The 14796-nt window shown below is 50.2% G+C and overlaps 1 protein-coding gene across 1 annotated transcript in view; it reads right to left on the bottom strand.

Annotated features, from left to right (window-relative positions):
* bbs9 (Bardet-Biedl syndrome 9) overlaps positions 1-14796 on the bottom strand; it is a 159601-nt gene that overhangs the window by 106936 nt on the left and 37869 nt on the right. The window contains exons 14-16 of the mRNA XM_048260719.1: positions 10720-10824; positions 5127-5141; positions 805-945 (exon numbers count right to left, since the gene is read on the bottom strand). Coding sequence (XP_048116676.1) covers positions 805-945; positions 5127-5141; positions 10720-10824 — 261 coding nt within the window. The remainder of the gene's footprint in view (positions 1-804; positions 946-5126; positions 5142-10719; positions 10825-14796) is intronic.

A 14796-nucleotide genomic window follows, 5' to 3' on the forward strand; every position in this document is an offset into this window, starting at 1 on the left:
ATCTCTCTTTTCTTCTGTCCATTTTCCATTTTCCTGTTTTTTTTTTGTCTCCACCCTATATGACTATATTGCTGTCTCTCTATCTCCATATTTTCTCATGACTACTCTCTCTTTCTCCCTCCCTCTCTCCATTTCTGTCTCAGACTCTCATCTTGCCACAGCGGACACTGCAGGTCCATCTCTGTTCCTCCAGACAGGCAGGGGAGACTACAGACTGGTCCAGCGCCAGCTGTCTGACTTGGCTACTCCCTCTGCCAAGGAAATCCTCTGTTCATTATGGAGGCTGTCATCATGGCTTTTCTATGCTCCTTCTTTTTTTGGGGGGGGGTTATAGTGCAGGTAAGACCCCGTTATGGTCTGCTGAAAAGGTTCTCTGGTTTGCTTTACTCCACATAAAATACATGTAGGCTAGCATGTGTGTATGTGGGTAAACTTGTATGCACGTGTGTGTGTGTGTGTGTGTGTGTGTGTGTGTGTGTGTGTGTGTTTGGTTTCATGGCTACTTGACTGTGACTGGTGAGGGTAGGAAAACACAGACACTTCCTCACAGACACCAGAGAGTGCTGAAGCGCCTGCCGTCGGGCCGTCACCTCACCACACGCTAAACACTGAACACACACACACACACACATACGTCTGACACTGAACACACACCCTGCACAGTGGTGTGTTTACCTGCCAGCAGGCGCGACCCTCATCACCTTTCATTACCCAATTAGCGCTCACCTCCACGGCACGGCAAACACGGAAGGCGGCACAGGGGAGACCAGACCAGGGGAGGTATGGGAAGTGAGCTTTGGGTACCTGGGAAGACTTGGTTGAGGTTGACGGGCGGTTTGTTGGTGTCCACGGTGATCTTGTACTTGGCGCTCTTGAGGGGTGCGGTCGGGGAGCACAGCAGCCGGAGGGGCAGGGAGAATTTACACTGGGTCACCCGTGGAACGCCTGCAGAAGGGGAAACACACACACACACACACACACACACACACACACACACACACACACACACACGACAAACCACGCAGACATGCAGTCACACACAGTGCACTAGTCCATGTTACAACAGTGCAAAAACCTGCCCACTGCAGAGAAGGAGTACTACGGTTGCTGTATTAGTTTGTGTGCATGTGCATTGTGTCCATTCCCCAGCCAGCAGTGGAGACACTTTATTGTACACAGTCTGTTGCTCAAGAGTCTGCAAGCAGCCAATTAATATGTGAATGTTGAGTGTGTAATAAACAGTGTGTTGCCATGTCTGTGTCTGTGTGTGTATGTCTGTGTGTGTGTGTGGCTCTGGCTAGGGCAGCTGCCATGACCTCATCGGCCAGCACAGTGCTCCTTTCCCAGTCAGCCTCGCTTCCTCCAACTCAGGCCGGTCTTCACATCACCTACCTACAGTACCATGTGTGTGTGTGTGCGTGCGTGAGTGTGTGCGTGCGTGCAAGTGTGTGTGTGTGTGTGTGTGTGTGCACATCAGGAAGGTCATTCCAAAGGCAGTGCTTTGACACTAAAGTGGCAGAGCTTAGGTGAAACTGCATCAGGTTCCGTAAGAGGCCCCCGTGTCGGCTTGCGGAGCTTCTAGAGCCCGTGGAGTCCGAGCTGCTGATCTGCTCTGATCTCCGGCTCACCGGCTCATCGGCCTCCGTCCGCACCAGGTCCCCTCCGCATGTTTGTCCAGCAGTCAGCCAGAGCGTCAGCCAGACCGCCCAAAAAACAAACACCCGGAAAGGGGAGGGTGCCACCACCACCACCACCACCACCACCTGTTGCTCCCGCCGGCTTCCACTGCTGCTGCCGCCTTGATGTTTTCCCCCCAAATATTTTGCAGGCCTTGTCGCTGGAGATTGCGGTTGGGGTCCCAGGCCGCGGCAAGATTATCAGATGAAAGCGCGACCGCCCAAAGTCCGCCCCGATATTCCTCTTGGCGATGGGGCTGTAGCAGGCGGCCGGCTGCAAAAACAGAGCGCGGGGAGGTCCAGAGGTGACCTCGTTGCCTCCCGTCCAGCTCTCCTCCGCACCCAGGCCCTGGGCTGCTGCAGCTTCCCCCATACAGAGGTGAGGGAGAGGATGAGAGAGAGAGAGAGAGAGAGACGCACGCAGGGAGAGGGGCTACTTTTCTCCAGTAGCAAGACCTGCTTGCCTCTGCTTGGCTAATCCTTTCCTGTTATGTCTGGCCAAGTAACCTAAGCCGTGTAGCACGGGGGGCTTACATGGGCCGGCTCGTGTATCATTCTTTAAGATAATAAGAGGGAAGTGAAGCCCCCAGGGGACACGTGATCAGGCGGTGGCGGCGGCAGTAGCAGCACATAGAGTGTGCAGTCCACTCTTCTCTGGACGCAGTCTGGCATGTGTCTCTCTCACTGACCAATGTGCCGAGAGGGAGGAAGCAGCTCAAGTAGTGACCGAAGCAGTGAAGCAGGACTAAAAACCCTGTCAACTTTTTCACAAGCATGATAGGACACTGAGTTATGGGACACTGGGCAAGCAACTGGTGAATCTTCAGATGTCTTGTCCAGTGAAGGGGGAGGCATTTCCTTGATTTGTGAGACCCTAGCGGCGAGCACTGAGGGTGAGCTTGTCTGATCAAAGCACAGGGCAAAACAATCATTTGTGTTCAAACTGTGATCAATAGCCTGGTGAAAGATCTCCCATCATCAGCGTGTGTGTTCCACGTCCATTAAAATTCATGTAGTAGGACTGACACATAAGCTGCTCTGAGAACAGTGGAAAAACCTAAAGGTTTTTTTTTGGTCATCTGGGCAACTGTTCTGTGTACAGTATTCCCAATGGCAGCTTAAAGTGGAGTGCTCTGTGGTGGATCCCTTGATGTGAATAACATGGAGAGCACCAACGGAGAGGCACTGGGGCATTTTTCTGCGTGATGAGCGGCCATGAAAGCTGAGCCTGCTAAATCTGTTAATAGGAGAAAAAGAGTTTCCTTTTCGGCTTCCTCCTGCTTATTAAAGCGCATTTGGAGGGACACGAGGGACTGTTATCTGAGCCCCACATCCAAGGGGAACAAGGGTGCGAATTACTGGGGTTTCCTAAAACAGTCATTTAGATACGTAGGAGATCCACCAGGCTTCACCGCTGTCTTACAAGAGAGGCGTTAGTGACTTGAGGTTTGTTTTAGTTTTCTCTTTTTTTTTTGGTAGAGTTTCCAAAAAGATATTTTCACATAAAAGTGAGCGTGAGGGGAATGAAACTTCAGCCTCCCATCAATCAGTGGTGTGGTGGAGGTCAGGGAGGGCTAGCAGAGAAGAGCCGGTGCCACAGGACGGCTTGTGGAAAACATTTTTCCATCTCTGGGTTTTTTTTTATTTAAGCGTGTATATATTTTTTTTTGTAGCCATCGTCTGCTGGTGCTCTCTGCCAGGTGAGAAAAAAAATCCCCTCTGTGGTTGGAAGGAGGAGGTGCGTTCACCCCTCCCCTGTCCGAGACAGCATAAATCACCCCCTCCACCTCCAACACACACACACACACACACACACACACACATGCACACACACACACAAACACACATGCGCACGCATCTGCCCTCAGCCGTCCGTGTCCCACACGGCGCTGGTCTCCTCTCCAATTCTGTGGCACAGTTGCGGTCTGCTTCTGGTCCTGGTCCATCACCTACCTGTGGCTCACCTTAGGCGTGGGATGGCAGGAGAAGTGTGTGTGTGTGTGTGTGTGTGTGTGTGGGGGGGGGTGGTCTGCTGACGGCACACTGCCCCCCAATGGCCATGTTAAGCAGCGCCCCAACCCACCACAGCAGGGACTGGTCATGTTCCTGTGAGGGTGAATCATGACTGGGTTTATTGTGTTTCCATGGTGAGTGTCACTTTGACGGGTGTTCTTCTGTCCAAAAAAACACGTGAGCTTTCGGGGATGATGAAACCCTTGCAGAGCCTTGCAATGACGCAGCACCACTGAAGACATGATGTCTATGCACTATGTATGTGTGTGTGTACGTGTGCGCGCGTGTGAGTCACTGTCGGCCCACTGTGGTGCAGCGGTCCTGTTTCCACGGAGGGCAGCAGTGTTGGATGACTTCCTCTTTGTCTCTGTAATCAGCGGTGTTTGTTTGACCGTGAGCGATGGTCCGGCTCGGGCAGCTGCCATGACCTCATCAGCCAGCACAGTGCTCCTCTCCCAAGGCCCTCGCTTCCTCCTATTCAGGCCTGTCTTCACATCACCTACCTACCGTGTGTGTGTGTGTGTGTGTGTGTGTGTGTGTGTGTGTGTGTGTGTGTGTGTGTGTGAGATAGTTGTGCCGGTGAGCTACTCCTATACATAACAGGGCATGCCTAGTATGTGTTGTATGCATATGCGCATGGATGTGTGTGTGTTTCCATGTGTAGGATTCTCATGGTGTAACTGTGTGTATCAGTGCAAGTTGCACGTGTGTGTGTGTGTGTGTGTGTGTGTGTGTGTGTGTGTGTGTGTGTGTGTGTGTGTGTGTGTGAGAGTGTGTGTGAGAGAGTGTGTGTAGACATCAGGGCCCTGTGGCAGACTCGTGTTTATGGCAAAGACAAACAGCGGCGTGTTGACATATGGAGCGATAGACACAGAGAGACACAAACACACATTAACAAGAGCCATTCCACCACCAAAACTATACAGCTGCTGGAGCATGACCGTGTGTGTGTGTGTGTGTGTGTGTGTGTACTCTGTGTATGTGAGCAAGAATGGGTTTATGTTTGCATGCACTAAAAAGGATCACATAAAGTAGGTGGTGTGTGTGTGTGTGTGTGTGTGTGTGTGTGTGTGTGTGTGTGTGTGTGTGTGTGTGTGTGTGTGTGTGTGTGTGTGTTTCTGTGTGTGAAACCCTGAAACACTCAAAACTGCCCTAAACGTAAGTTTCTGCTTCCCTCCTGCACAATGAATGAAAAACAGCGGAAAAGAGAAAGCAGGCACGCAAAGTTGTTAGAGTATCCATTAGCATGTAAGTGTGTGTGTCTATATCTGTGTGAGAGTGTGTGCGTGGCATGAGTGCGTCGCTGACAGAGAGAGAGAGAGAGAGAGAGAGAGAGAGAGAAAGAGAGTGCAATCGGCTGCAGCTATATCGCGTTTCTGTGAAACATAAACACGCTGCTCTAAGTCCTTCCTGTCAGTCTCAGAGCGCGGCACTCACCTGCGGGGTTGAGCTCTTTCATGGGAGGCAGTGGAAAAGAGAAACACAAACACAGGAGTCACTTTAGAGCGCCTGTCCCAGGGCAGATCAACACTGGCACTCACTCACACACTGCCGCTCCGCTCGGCTCCGGTTACACAGGCCAGACCCGAATCAGGAGCAGCGTTCTCACACACACACACACACACACACACACACACACACACAGACATATATGCACGCACACACACATACACACACACATACACGCATGCACACACACACGCATGCACACACACGCGCATGCACACACACACATGCATATCCATATATATACACACTCTCTCTCTCTCTTTCTCACACTACAAATATTGCCTCTCACACATATCGCGATTTTATGTAAACATAACATATTGCGACAAGCTCACACTAAACACTGAAATACATAAATGCATGCACACAGAAAACATACAGACACAGATACAGATACACTAATGACACAAATACACTAATGACACAGATACACTAATGCACAAACAAAGGAAATCAGTTCAGGTAGAAGGATGTGGGCAATATCTACCAAATACAGTGCAAGTTACAGAACAACTGAAGGAGCTACTGATCTCTTGCAAAACTGATTAAAAACTGAAATCCCGGTGTGTTGGCACATACACTTGGCACTTGACATTACAGCACTGCAAACATTTATTTATGTTAGAAACACCAAATATTTCACATGCACCACTGACATGTTTGAGAAGGCAAAACTGCCGCTCCCAAAAACAGCAGAGCATTCAGCCATGACCGGAATGGCCGGCAGTTCCGGAAAAGCGTGAAAAGAGATGGGGACGGAGGAGTAGCGGTGGCGCTGGCCGGGGCAGAGGCCTCCCAAGACCACTCAGCACTCTCTCTCTCGCTCTCTCCCTCTCTCTTCCATCACACCTTCTGGAGCTGACACCTCCCTCCCCCCCCCCCACTCCAAACACTCACTAAATCCCAAAGTCCTTCCCCTCCACCCCTCCACCACCTACCCAGGCCACAGCTCTTGATCTGGAGTCCACTTTTCAGTGGACACGCAAGGTGCACTGCAAAAGACTTTCTCCAGAGGAGGGAAAAAAAAAAACACTCTGTCCATCACCACTGTGCAGAGTAAATACCAGAGCAGGCTCACCCCAACTGGCCTCTCTCTCTCTCTCTCTCTCTCTCTCTCTCTCTCTCTCTCTCTCTCTGGGTGTGTCATTGTCCACTGGTTTGCTTGTGCATAACTCTGCGTGGCCGCACTGTACTGTACTGCATTGCCTGTCACCCAAACCGCACTTGCCTGAACCGCATCCGCTAAACACACGCGGTCCAATTAACACCGCCTCTGCTAAACAAGCCATCTCATCCACCACATCAGCACCTACAGCCAGGCAATAATAAAGAACCACTGCGGGGAGTTTGGGCCATTGAAATCTTTTATTTTTATTCACTTAGAACAAAACTCAGCTAAACAAAACAAGGTCTTCACTAAGGGCGGACAGATCTGAATCTCTCCACAAACAACTGGACCAGAACACAACAGTGCTCTTCTGAATAACAACTGCAGAACTTCAGTTCAACTTCAGCTTGAGACATAAGCTCACTCTTTGCCTGCTGTTGCCCTCTGAAAAAGAGGGCAGTTTAAGATTGCATTGCAGTCTACTGGGACTTAACTTATTTGGACACATAATGGCATCCCATCCCTGTAGTTTCCCCTTAACACAGCTTTTTATGTGCCTATGTGCCTACTGGGAGAAATCAACATGATATTATGGAGCAATCGGGTCAGCCGTAATTTCTATTTCCAGTGTGCACAGCAAATGCCTCAGCCTCAAGACAGTGACTGATTTGAACCCAAATTCCCAGAGTCCAGAGTGCCTGGTCCCCCTCTCTCCCCAATCCTGCTCTCCCTTGTCCTGGTCCTCCTCTCTCCCTGGTCCTCCTCTCTCCCTGGTCCTCCTCTCTCCCTGGTCCCTCTCTCTCCCTGGTCCCTCTCTCTCCCTGGTCCTGGTCCCCTAGCTAGCTGTGGTCACGTGTGCTGTGTTGCAGCAGATGAAGGCCAGCGTCCTGCTGCCCCCACTGGGCAGGAGGGAGCAGCAGGGCCCTGGTGCTGAGTGATATGCATACAGAAGAGTTTCACACACCACCCACGACTCACCCTGGCCCCATCAAACACAAACACACACACACACACGTGTAAACATGTGGATATGTCCATGAACATGTGCACACAATAAACAAACCCACATATGTACACAAGTACACATGCATAAAATCATTATCATGCTCAAATACAAAGCAAACACACACACACATACTTACTGTGTGTGTAAGAAAGCATACACATGTAAAAAACCCATTATGGACTAACTAGGGAGAGACCAGTAGCTAATAATGGATTAACCAGGAAGAGACCGGTAGCTAATAATGGATTAACTAGCAAGAGACTGGTAACTCATAATGGATTAACCAGGAAGAGAGCGGTAACCAATACTGCATTAACTAGGAAGAGACAGATAACTCATAATGGATTAACCAGGAAGAGACCGGTAACTAATAATGGATTGACAAGGGAGAGAGCGATATCACCACATGCACCATCATCATGAACACTCCTTGTCATCCTCAGTGAGGTACCTCGGTCCAGCTGAGCCTACTCACAGAGCAGGAATGAGAGAAAGGAGATGAGTCCAAGAATGAGGATTCAATGCCAAACATCAGAACTGAGAGTGAGGAAGATGAGCCATAGACCAGTGAGGAAGATTAGCCAATGACCAAAGACGAGGACTCGAGGCCAAGGAAAATGAGATCTTACACACAGGAAGGTGAGGGAGCTGTCAACGAGGAGGAAGAGGAGGTTGAGGGGGTTGTTAAAAACAAAAAACAGCTATCTGGTGACGTAAGGCAGAGGTGGCCCATGTGATAATGAAGTCATCTCGTTCGCACTGATCTCTGGACAGGAGTTTAGCACATCTCCGCGCTCCGCTGTAAATCCTGGCTAGAGCAACATTTTCAGCGCCGTAAATCTGTTACGAGTGTGTTGTGGAACAGGCAGACATTTTCGGCTGCCCCCGAATGCCACGCCAGTACATTAAAACAGTAGACTTTCCACTATTGTAAATCCATTAGCAGCATTTAAAAGAGGGGCCGCCGCCACTGTGGCACTTATTGCAGGGGCTGCTTCTGGAAGTTTCTCTCTTTTCTTTTTTTCTCTCGTCCGCTTTCGTAAATCCCCTTGAGGAGTGTTGGAGGAGTGGACATTTCCCCCCCCTTTGTTGTGCGTGTCTTCTCTTGAGCGCTTTAAGACAGGACAGCTCGCCACTATAAATCCTGTCAAGGAGTGTCTTGAGGGTGCTAATTATCACCCCCAGGAGTAAAAGGGGGTGGGCAGAAGGAGGGAGGGAGAGAGAGAGAGAGAGAGAGAGAGAGAGAGAGAGAGAGAGAGAGATAATGTGATGGAGAGAACAGGGGAAGGGGGGATGGTGTGAGGTGTGAACCTGAGCAAAGGAGGGAGAAATGAAAGGGAGAAGATGACAGAGAGGGAGGATGGAGGATAAGGAAGCCCTGGGCATTCCAGCCATTCCAGCCGGACCAAGTCAAGCAGCACACCGCACTAATGAAGATTAACATGCTTTAACGGGGCAGACAGAGAGTGTCTCTCTCACTGTCTCTCTCTCGAACACACATACAGAGTTTTCGTCAAACTCAGAGAAAACATGGGAAACTCTTCCAACACAGCCATAGCCTGACCTTTGAGACTAGACAAGTAGAACGGAAGATGCATGACCAGACTGATCAAACTAGAGGACTTTGAGTGAGGTGTATATCTAGCCGTTAGTCTGTATGTCTAACTGTGTCTTTGTGTACTGCATGTGAGTGTGTATGTGTGTGTACTATGTGTGTGTGTGTGTGTGTGTGTGTGTGTGTGTGTGTGAGTTGAGAGAGAGAGAGAGAGAGAGAGATAGAGAGAGTGTAGACAGTGCTGCTCCTCTCCCACTGTATTTGTTGTTCAGTGTTTTCTCCCTCTCTCTAACAGGCTTCTCTCTCTCTCTCTCTCTCTCTCTAAATGACTCATTGTGCTACGTTGGGAGAGTGAGCTGTACCTGTGATCTAATCTGTCAAACAGGGCTGCCATCGCTCCAAAGGCTGCCGTGAAGCACTGCAGAGCGCCCGGGCTTTCCACACTCTATTTTTGGAAGCACAATAAAAAAAATTACCTAAAAAGAACGAGAGAAAGAAGGGGGGGAAAAAGAAAAAGTCTGCCCAGATATTTCCAAGCCATTTCAGGTTTAATGCTCTTTTAGGAACCTTTCCACTCAGCACTGCCAACACAGACAGTGTCCAAAGGAAACAATAGTACAAACGCCACGTTTTTTTTCTTTTTTTTTTTTTTTTCCTTCTTTTTCTTCTTCCTCTTGCAGCGAACATTTTGAATTGAGCAAAATAATAAGGTGAAGAAGAAAAAAAAAAAAGGCCTTGTGATATTTTCATTTAAAGAAAGGAGGTTTTGTCAGTTTGAGGAGGGGGGGGGGGCAGTGAAGTTGTAATGTCTTCCAGAGCATGTTCAGAGTCTGTACACTGCCTGGAAGCAGACTCCTCTGTTTCAGGGTCCGACACAGATACTGATACTCAGACTCCCAGAGAGCCGTGCCAAGTCCCAGAGCACAACACATGTGCACATATGCCTCTGAGCACTCACAGACGTGGGGACCACAGCATTGAGTTCACATCTCTGAGCACTCACCGACCTGGGGACCACAGCACTGAGTCCACATATGCCTCTGAGAATTCACAGGACTACATCTGAGGACTACAGCCCTGAGTCCACTTAAACCTCTAAGCATTCACAGACCAAAGGACTATAGCACTGAGTCCACATCTCTGAGCACTCATAGACCAGAGGATTACAGCACTAAGTGCATACAGTACGTGCTTCTGAGCATTCACAGGACTACACCAAAGGACTACAGCTGTACAGACTGAAGTCTGAGAGGAAAGAGGACAGAGAGAGAGAGAGAGAGAGAGAGAGAGAGAGAGAGAGAGAGAGAGAGAGAGAGAGAGAAAGGAGCTGTTTCACATTAGAGAGAAGAGAGATGCTGTCAGACAGACATACTGAGAGACAGAAAAACAGATTGACAGAAATACTGACAGACAGACAGACAGACTGACAGACAAGACAGACAGACAAGACAGACAGACATGATAGCAAACAAACAGAAAGACGTGATTGCAAACAGACATACAGTATGGATGGACGGACAGACAGACAGACAGGACTTGTGTGTTACCCATGCAGACGGATGGGGGCACAACGTTATATGGAGGCAGGACATGAAGGACAGAGGTCAAAGTAAACAGATGGCACATGGACAGAGGTGGACAACCTGGCTTCAGAGAGTTAGAGTTAGTCCTGCCACACATTTATTCCAACCCTTCACTAAAACCATCTGATCCTAATCAGCACAACTCTTCAGCCAGGTAGATCAACTAATTAATGCTATCACCTGTATTAAGTGCACAGAGAGAAGGACTTTGACTCTCTAAAGCCGGCTTGTCCACCTCTGCATGCGGACACTACGGGAAGGCTCGGTACCTGTGGGGGAACTGTAGTACGCGGCCACGTCTCCAGTCAGGTCGGCCGGCGGGTAGAGCCCGTCCAAGAAGGCCGAGAGGGTCACCACCGTCTGAGCACCGGCGCCTGTGAAAACACCAGAGCTGAAACCCAAGCGTCTCAGTGGGTGCTGCACCGGTCCGGCACAACCCAATCCCACTCAGCGCCACCACCACCGCTGGTACACAGATGCACTGCGATAGATAGAGTGAAAACGGACCTGGGGGAGAAGGGCTGGGCTCGGTCACGTAACCTTAGTAAGTACGGTAAGCACAACCTTAGACGAAATGAAAAAAAGCCCATCTTACTCGTTCTCAATACTCACTCTGCTTTCATGTGCATGCACGAACGTACACACATGCCAACATAAACACACACACACAGGCACGCACTCACATTCACACACACACATCTACATCCACACATTCACACACACACACACACACACACACACCTACATCCACACATTCACATTCACACACACACACACACCACATCCACATTCACACACACACACACACACACACACACACACACTCACACTGACACACCTACATCAACACATTCACACACACACACTAAATTAGCCCTCCAGGCAGAGTAAAACATGGCCGAGCATTAACCAGTGCCCCTGAAGACATTAAGGTAAACACAGGAGGGGATGATTTGAGTAGATCTCCACTAATGTTCTACATAAACTAAAAGAAGGGGCAGAGGAGAGGGAGAGGAAGAGAGAGAGAGAGAGAGAGAGAGAGAGAGGGAGAAAAGAGAGCACTGAGATCAAACAGTGTCTGAGGAAAAGCCCATATTTCATCTAATGGCCATGGAGGAACAGAAATGACTCATACGCCACAATTAGACACACACACACACACACACACACACACACACACACACACACACACAGACAGACAGACAGACACACACACACACACACACGTCTCTGGTCTGGTTACAGCATGGTAAAACAACATCAGAGACCCTCTAAACTCTTTTTAACAGTCTTGAATGGTTGTCTTCAACCTGTTTCTGTGTCTCTCTCTCTTTCAGACACACATTCACAGACACACACACACACACCACAGTCACAGTGTCTGTGTCTGTGGGTCGCATGCCTAATGAGGCGTGCAGTGTGTGTGTGTGTGTGTGTGTGTGTGTGGCTGAACAGGGCCAGCACAGGTGACTGAGCCACAGCTATGTGCCAGGATTCCACAGCCACTCAGAGATTAAGAGCTCAGTAACACACACACACACTCACACACACAACACACACACACACACACACACACACACACACACACACACACACACACACACACAGAGGGGGGGCAGACAGACAGACGGACACAAACCCCTGCACATGCACAGTATGAGCATCAGAACACACATATCAACATGGACATTTGGGGCAGCCGTGGCCTACTGGTTAGCGCTTTCGGACTTGTAACCGGAGGGTTGCCGGTTCAAACCCCGACCGGTAGGCCACGGCTGAAGTGCCCTTGAGCAAGGCACCTTAACCCTCACTGCTCCCCCGCGCACCAGCTGTTGTAGCAGGCAGCTCACTGCGCCGGGATTAGTGTGTGCTTCACCTCACTGTGTGTACACTGTGTGCTGTGTGTGTTTCACTAATTCACGGATTGAGATAAATGCAGAGACCAAATTTCTCTCACGGGATCAAAAATACATTTGGACACACAAGGCACACAGCCTGACAAGGCACAAGGACAGACTGCAACACACACACACGACTTTCCATGAGTCCTGTGCTGGCCAGGTCACAGAGCTGGCTGTTATCAGCAGCTCCCATCACATCTCAGCCAGGGAACTTTCCCTCCATCTGCAGCCCTGACAGCATGACAACACTCTCTCTCCCTCTCTCTCTCTGACACACACACACACTCATACTCTCTTTCTCAATTCAATAATCTGTCTGTCTTCCACAGACAGACAAACACACACACACTTATCTCTCTCTCTCTCTACACCTCTCTCTACCTCCCTCTTTTCTCTTACTGCCAGCCTGCTGTCCACAGCCATTTTCAGTCTATCACTCTCTCTCCCTCTCCCTCTCTCAGAGGGCAGGCTTTTAACCTTTCCATTCCAACGCCGTGGGCAAACACGGCCGGATAAAGCCCTCACACTCCCCTGACCAGACAGGCTCAAACTCCTGGCCATTAGCAGGAGGCGGCAAGAAAGGAAACAAAGTGGCCAAAGAAAGAATGAAAGAGAAAGAGAGAGAGAGAGAGAGAGAAAAAAAAAGAAAAGAAAGTTCCAGCAACCCAGCCTCCCTGGCCCGTAAAGCCCCAGGGCCGCAGGGAGGGGTTGAGTAAACCTACAAAATGACGTCTCTCTCTCTCACTCTCGGCCTCTCTTGACCCTGAATGACCTTTGCCGCCCACCCTTGGGAGTCGCCTAAGAGGGGTCGAAGGGAGGAGGTGTGTGTGTGTGTGTGTGGGGTCACACACTTCACACCCAGCACAAAGCAAGCACTTAGACCCCCCTCGGACGCCTTTACAAAAAGAGGGCGCGCTGGACAATCAGTGTCAGCGGAGCTGTAAGTGCACCGCCGGCGGCGCGGGAGTCCTCCGTCACCCCGACACCCTGACCGACACACCGATGGGTGGCCTCTGGGCTGAACTGCCCCTTGTGTGGGAACGGGAGAGTTGGGGGGGGCGCAGGGGCGCACTGGAGTAGCTTAAAAGACAGACACACTGGAGTAGCTTAAAAGACACACACACACACACACACACACAGGTGACTAAGATGAACAGCTAAGATCAAGTTTAATGGAAGAGAGACTGTATATTTGTAGAGAGAGCGCAGGAGACAGTGACAGAGAGAGAGAGAGAGAGAGAGAGAGAGAGAGAGGGGGGGGGGGGACTGAGGGAAAGCAACTGAAAAAGGTCAAGAATCTGCAGAAAGACAGAGAGCATGTGAGTCACAAGCAAGACGAAAGTGGAGGATTACAGTGAGAGAGTGAGAGGGAGAGGGATAGAGAGAGAGAGGGAGAGGGAGAGGGAGACGCAAGTGGACGATGACAGTGAGAGAGGGAGAGGGAGAGGGAGAGGGATAGAGAGAGAGAGAGAGGGAGAGGGAGAGGGAAGGGGAGGGATAGAGAGAGAGAGGAGAGAGAGGGAAGAGGACGAGAGGGAGAGATGGAGGGAGGAGGAAGAGAACATGAGCGCTAGGCAACCTGACAAGGACAAACAGCCAACGAGAGCGAGCGAGTGCAGGAGAGATGAGGAGGAAAACAAAGACTGCAGTGTGTGTGTGGGTGTGTGTGTCTATCAGCCTGCCAAATGAATAAGGGCTGAAATAACAATAAAAGGGTTGGTGGTGGTGGTGGGGGGTCTCTGATTCAGCCGCTCCGTCAGACAGCCAGTTGGAGTAAGGGCCAAGGAGGCAGGGGGTCCTGCTGAGTGAGGTGATGAGCATGCAGACATCCACAATCAAACACATATGGAGCACAGGGGGAGACAGAGAGAGAGAGAGAGAGAGAGAGAGAGAGAGAGGGAGGAGGGAGGGAAGATGGAGAGTGGGAAAGAGAGAGATAGAAACACAGAACTATGGCATCTGTTGAAATGGCCAGATGATGTGTGTGTGTGTGTGTGTGTGTGTGTGTGTGTGTGTGTGTGTGTGGTGTGTGTGGCGTTTCCTAAGGTTGTGTCAGGTGAGAGCAGGCATTCATGCAGGCAGGCTGCTGTGGTGGTGTGTTTGTCGTGAGATCATTCACACACACACACACACACACACACACACACACACACACACACACTCTTAAGTGAAGCCTCTTATTGTCTCCTGCATGTGGCGGCTCTGGCAGGACGCCCCCTGCAAATGTGAAGATAATCACAAACACGCCCAGAGAGCCGTCCCAGAGAGAAGACAAGAGCACAGAGGAGAGGAGAGGAAGACAAGAGCACAGAAGAGAGGAGAGGAAGACAAGAGCACAGAAGAGAGGAGAGGAAGACAAGACGGAGACGAAGGGTGTTTCCCCTCATGTGAATTCAACATTAGAACTGGGAGGTGTGGGGGGAGAAAATTGACTTTGGCCAGATG

This window comes from Alosa alosa, chromosome 13, assembly GCF_017589495.1.
Source record: "Alosa alosa isolate M-15738 ecotype Scorff River chromosome 13, AALO_Geno_1.1, whole genome shotgun sequence".
Taxonomy (NCBI): Eukaryota; Metazoa; Chordata; class Actinopteri; order Clupeiformes; family Clupeidae; genus Alosa; species Alosa alosa.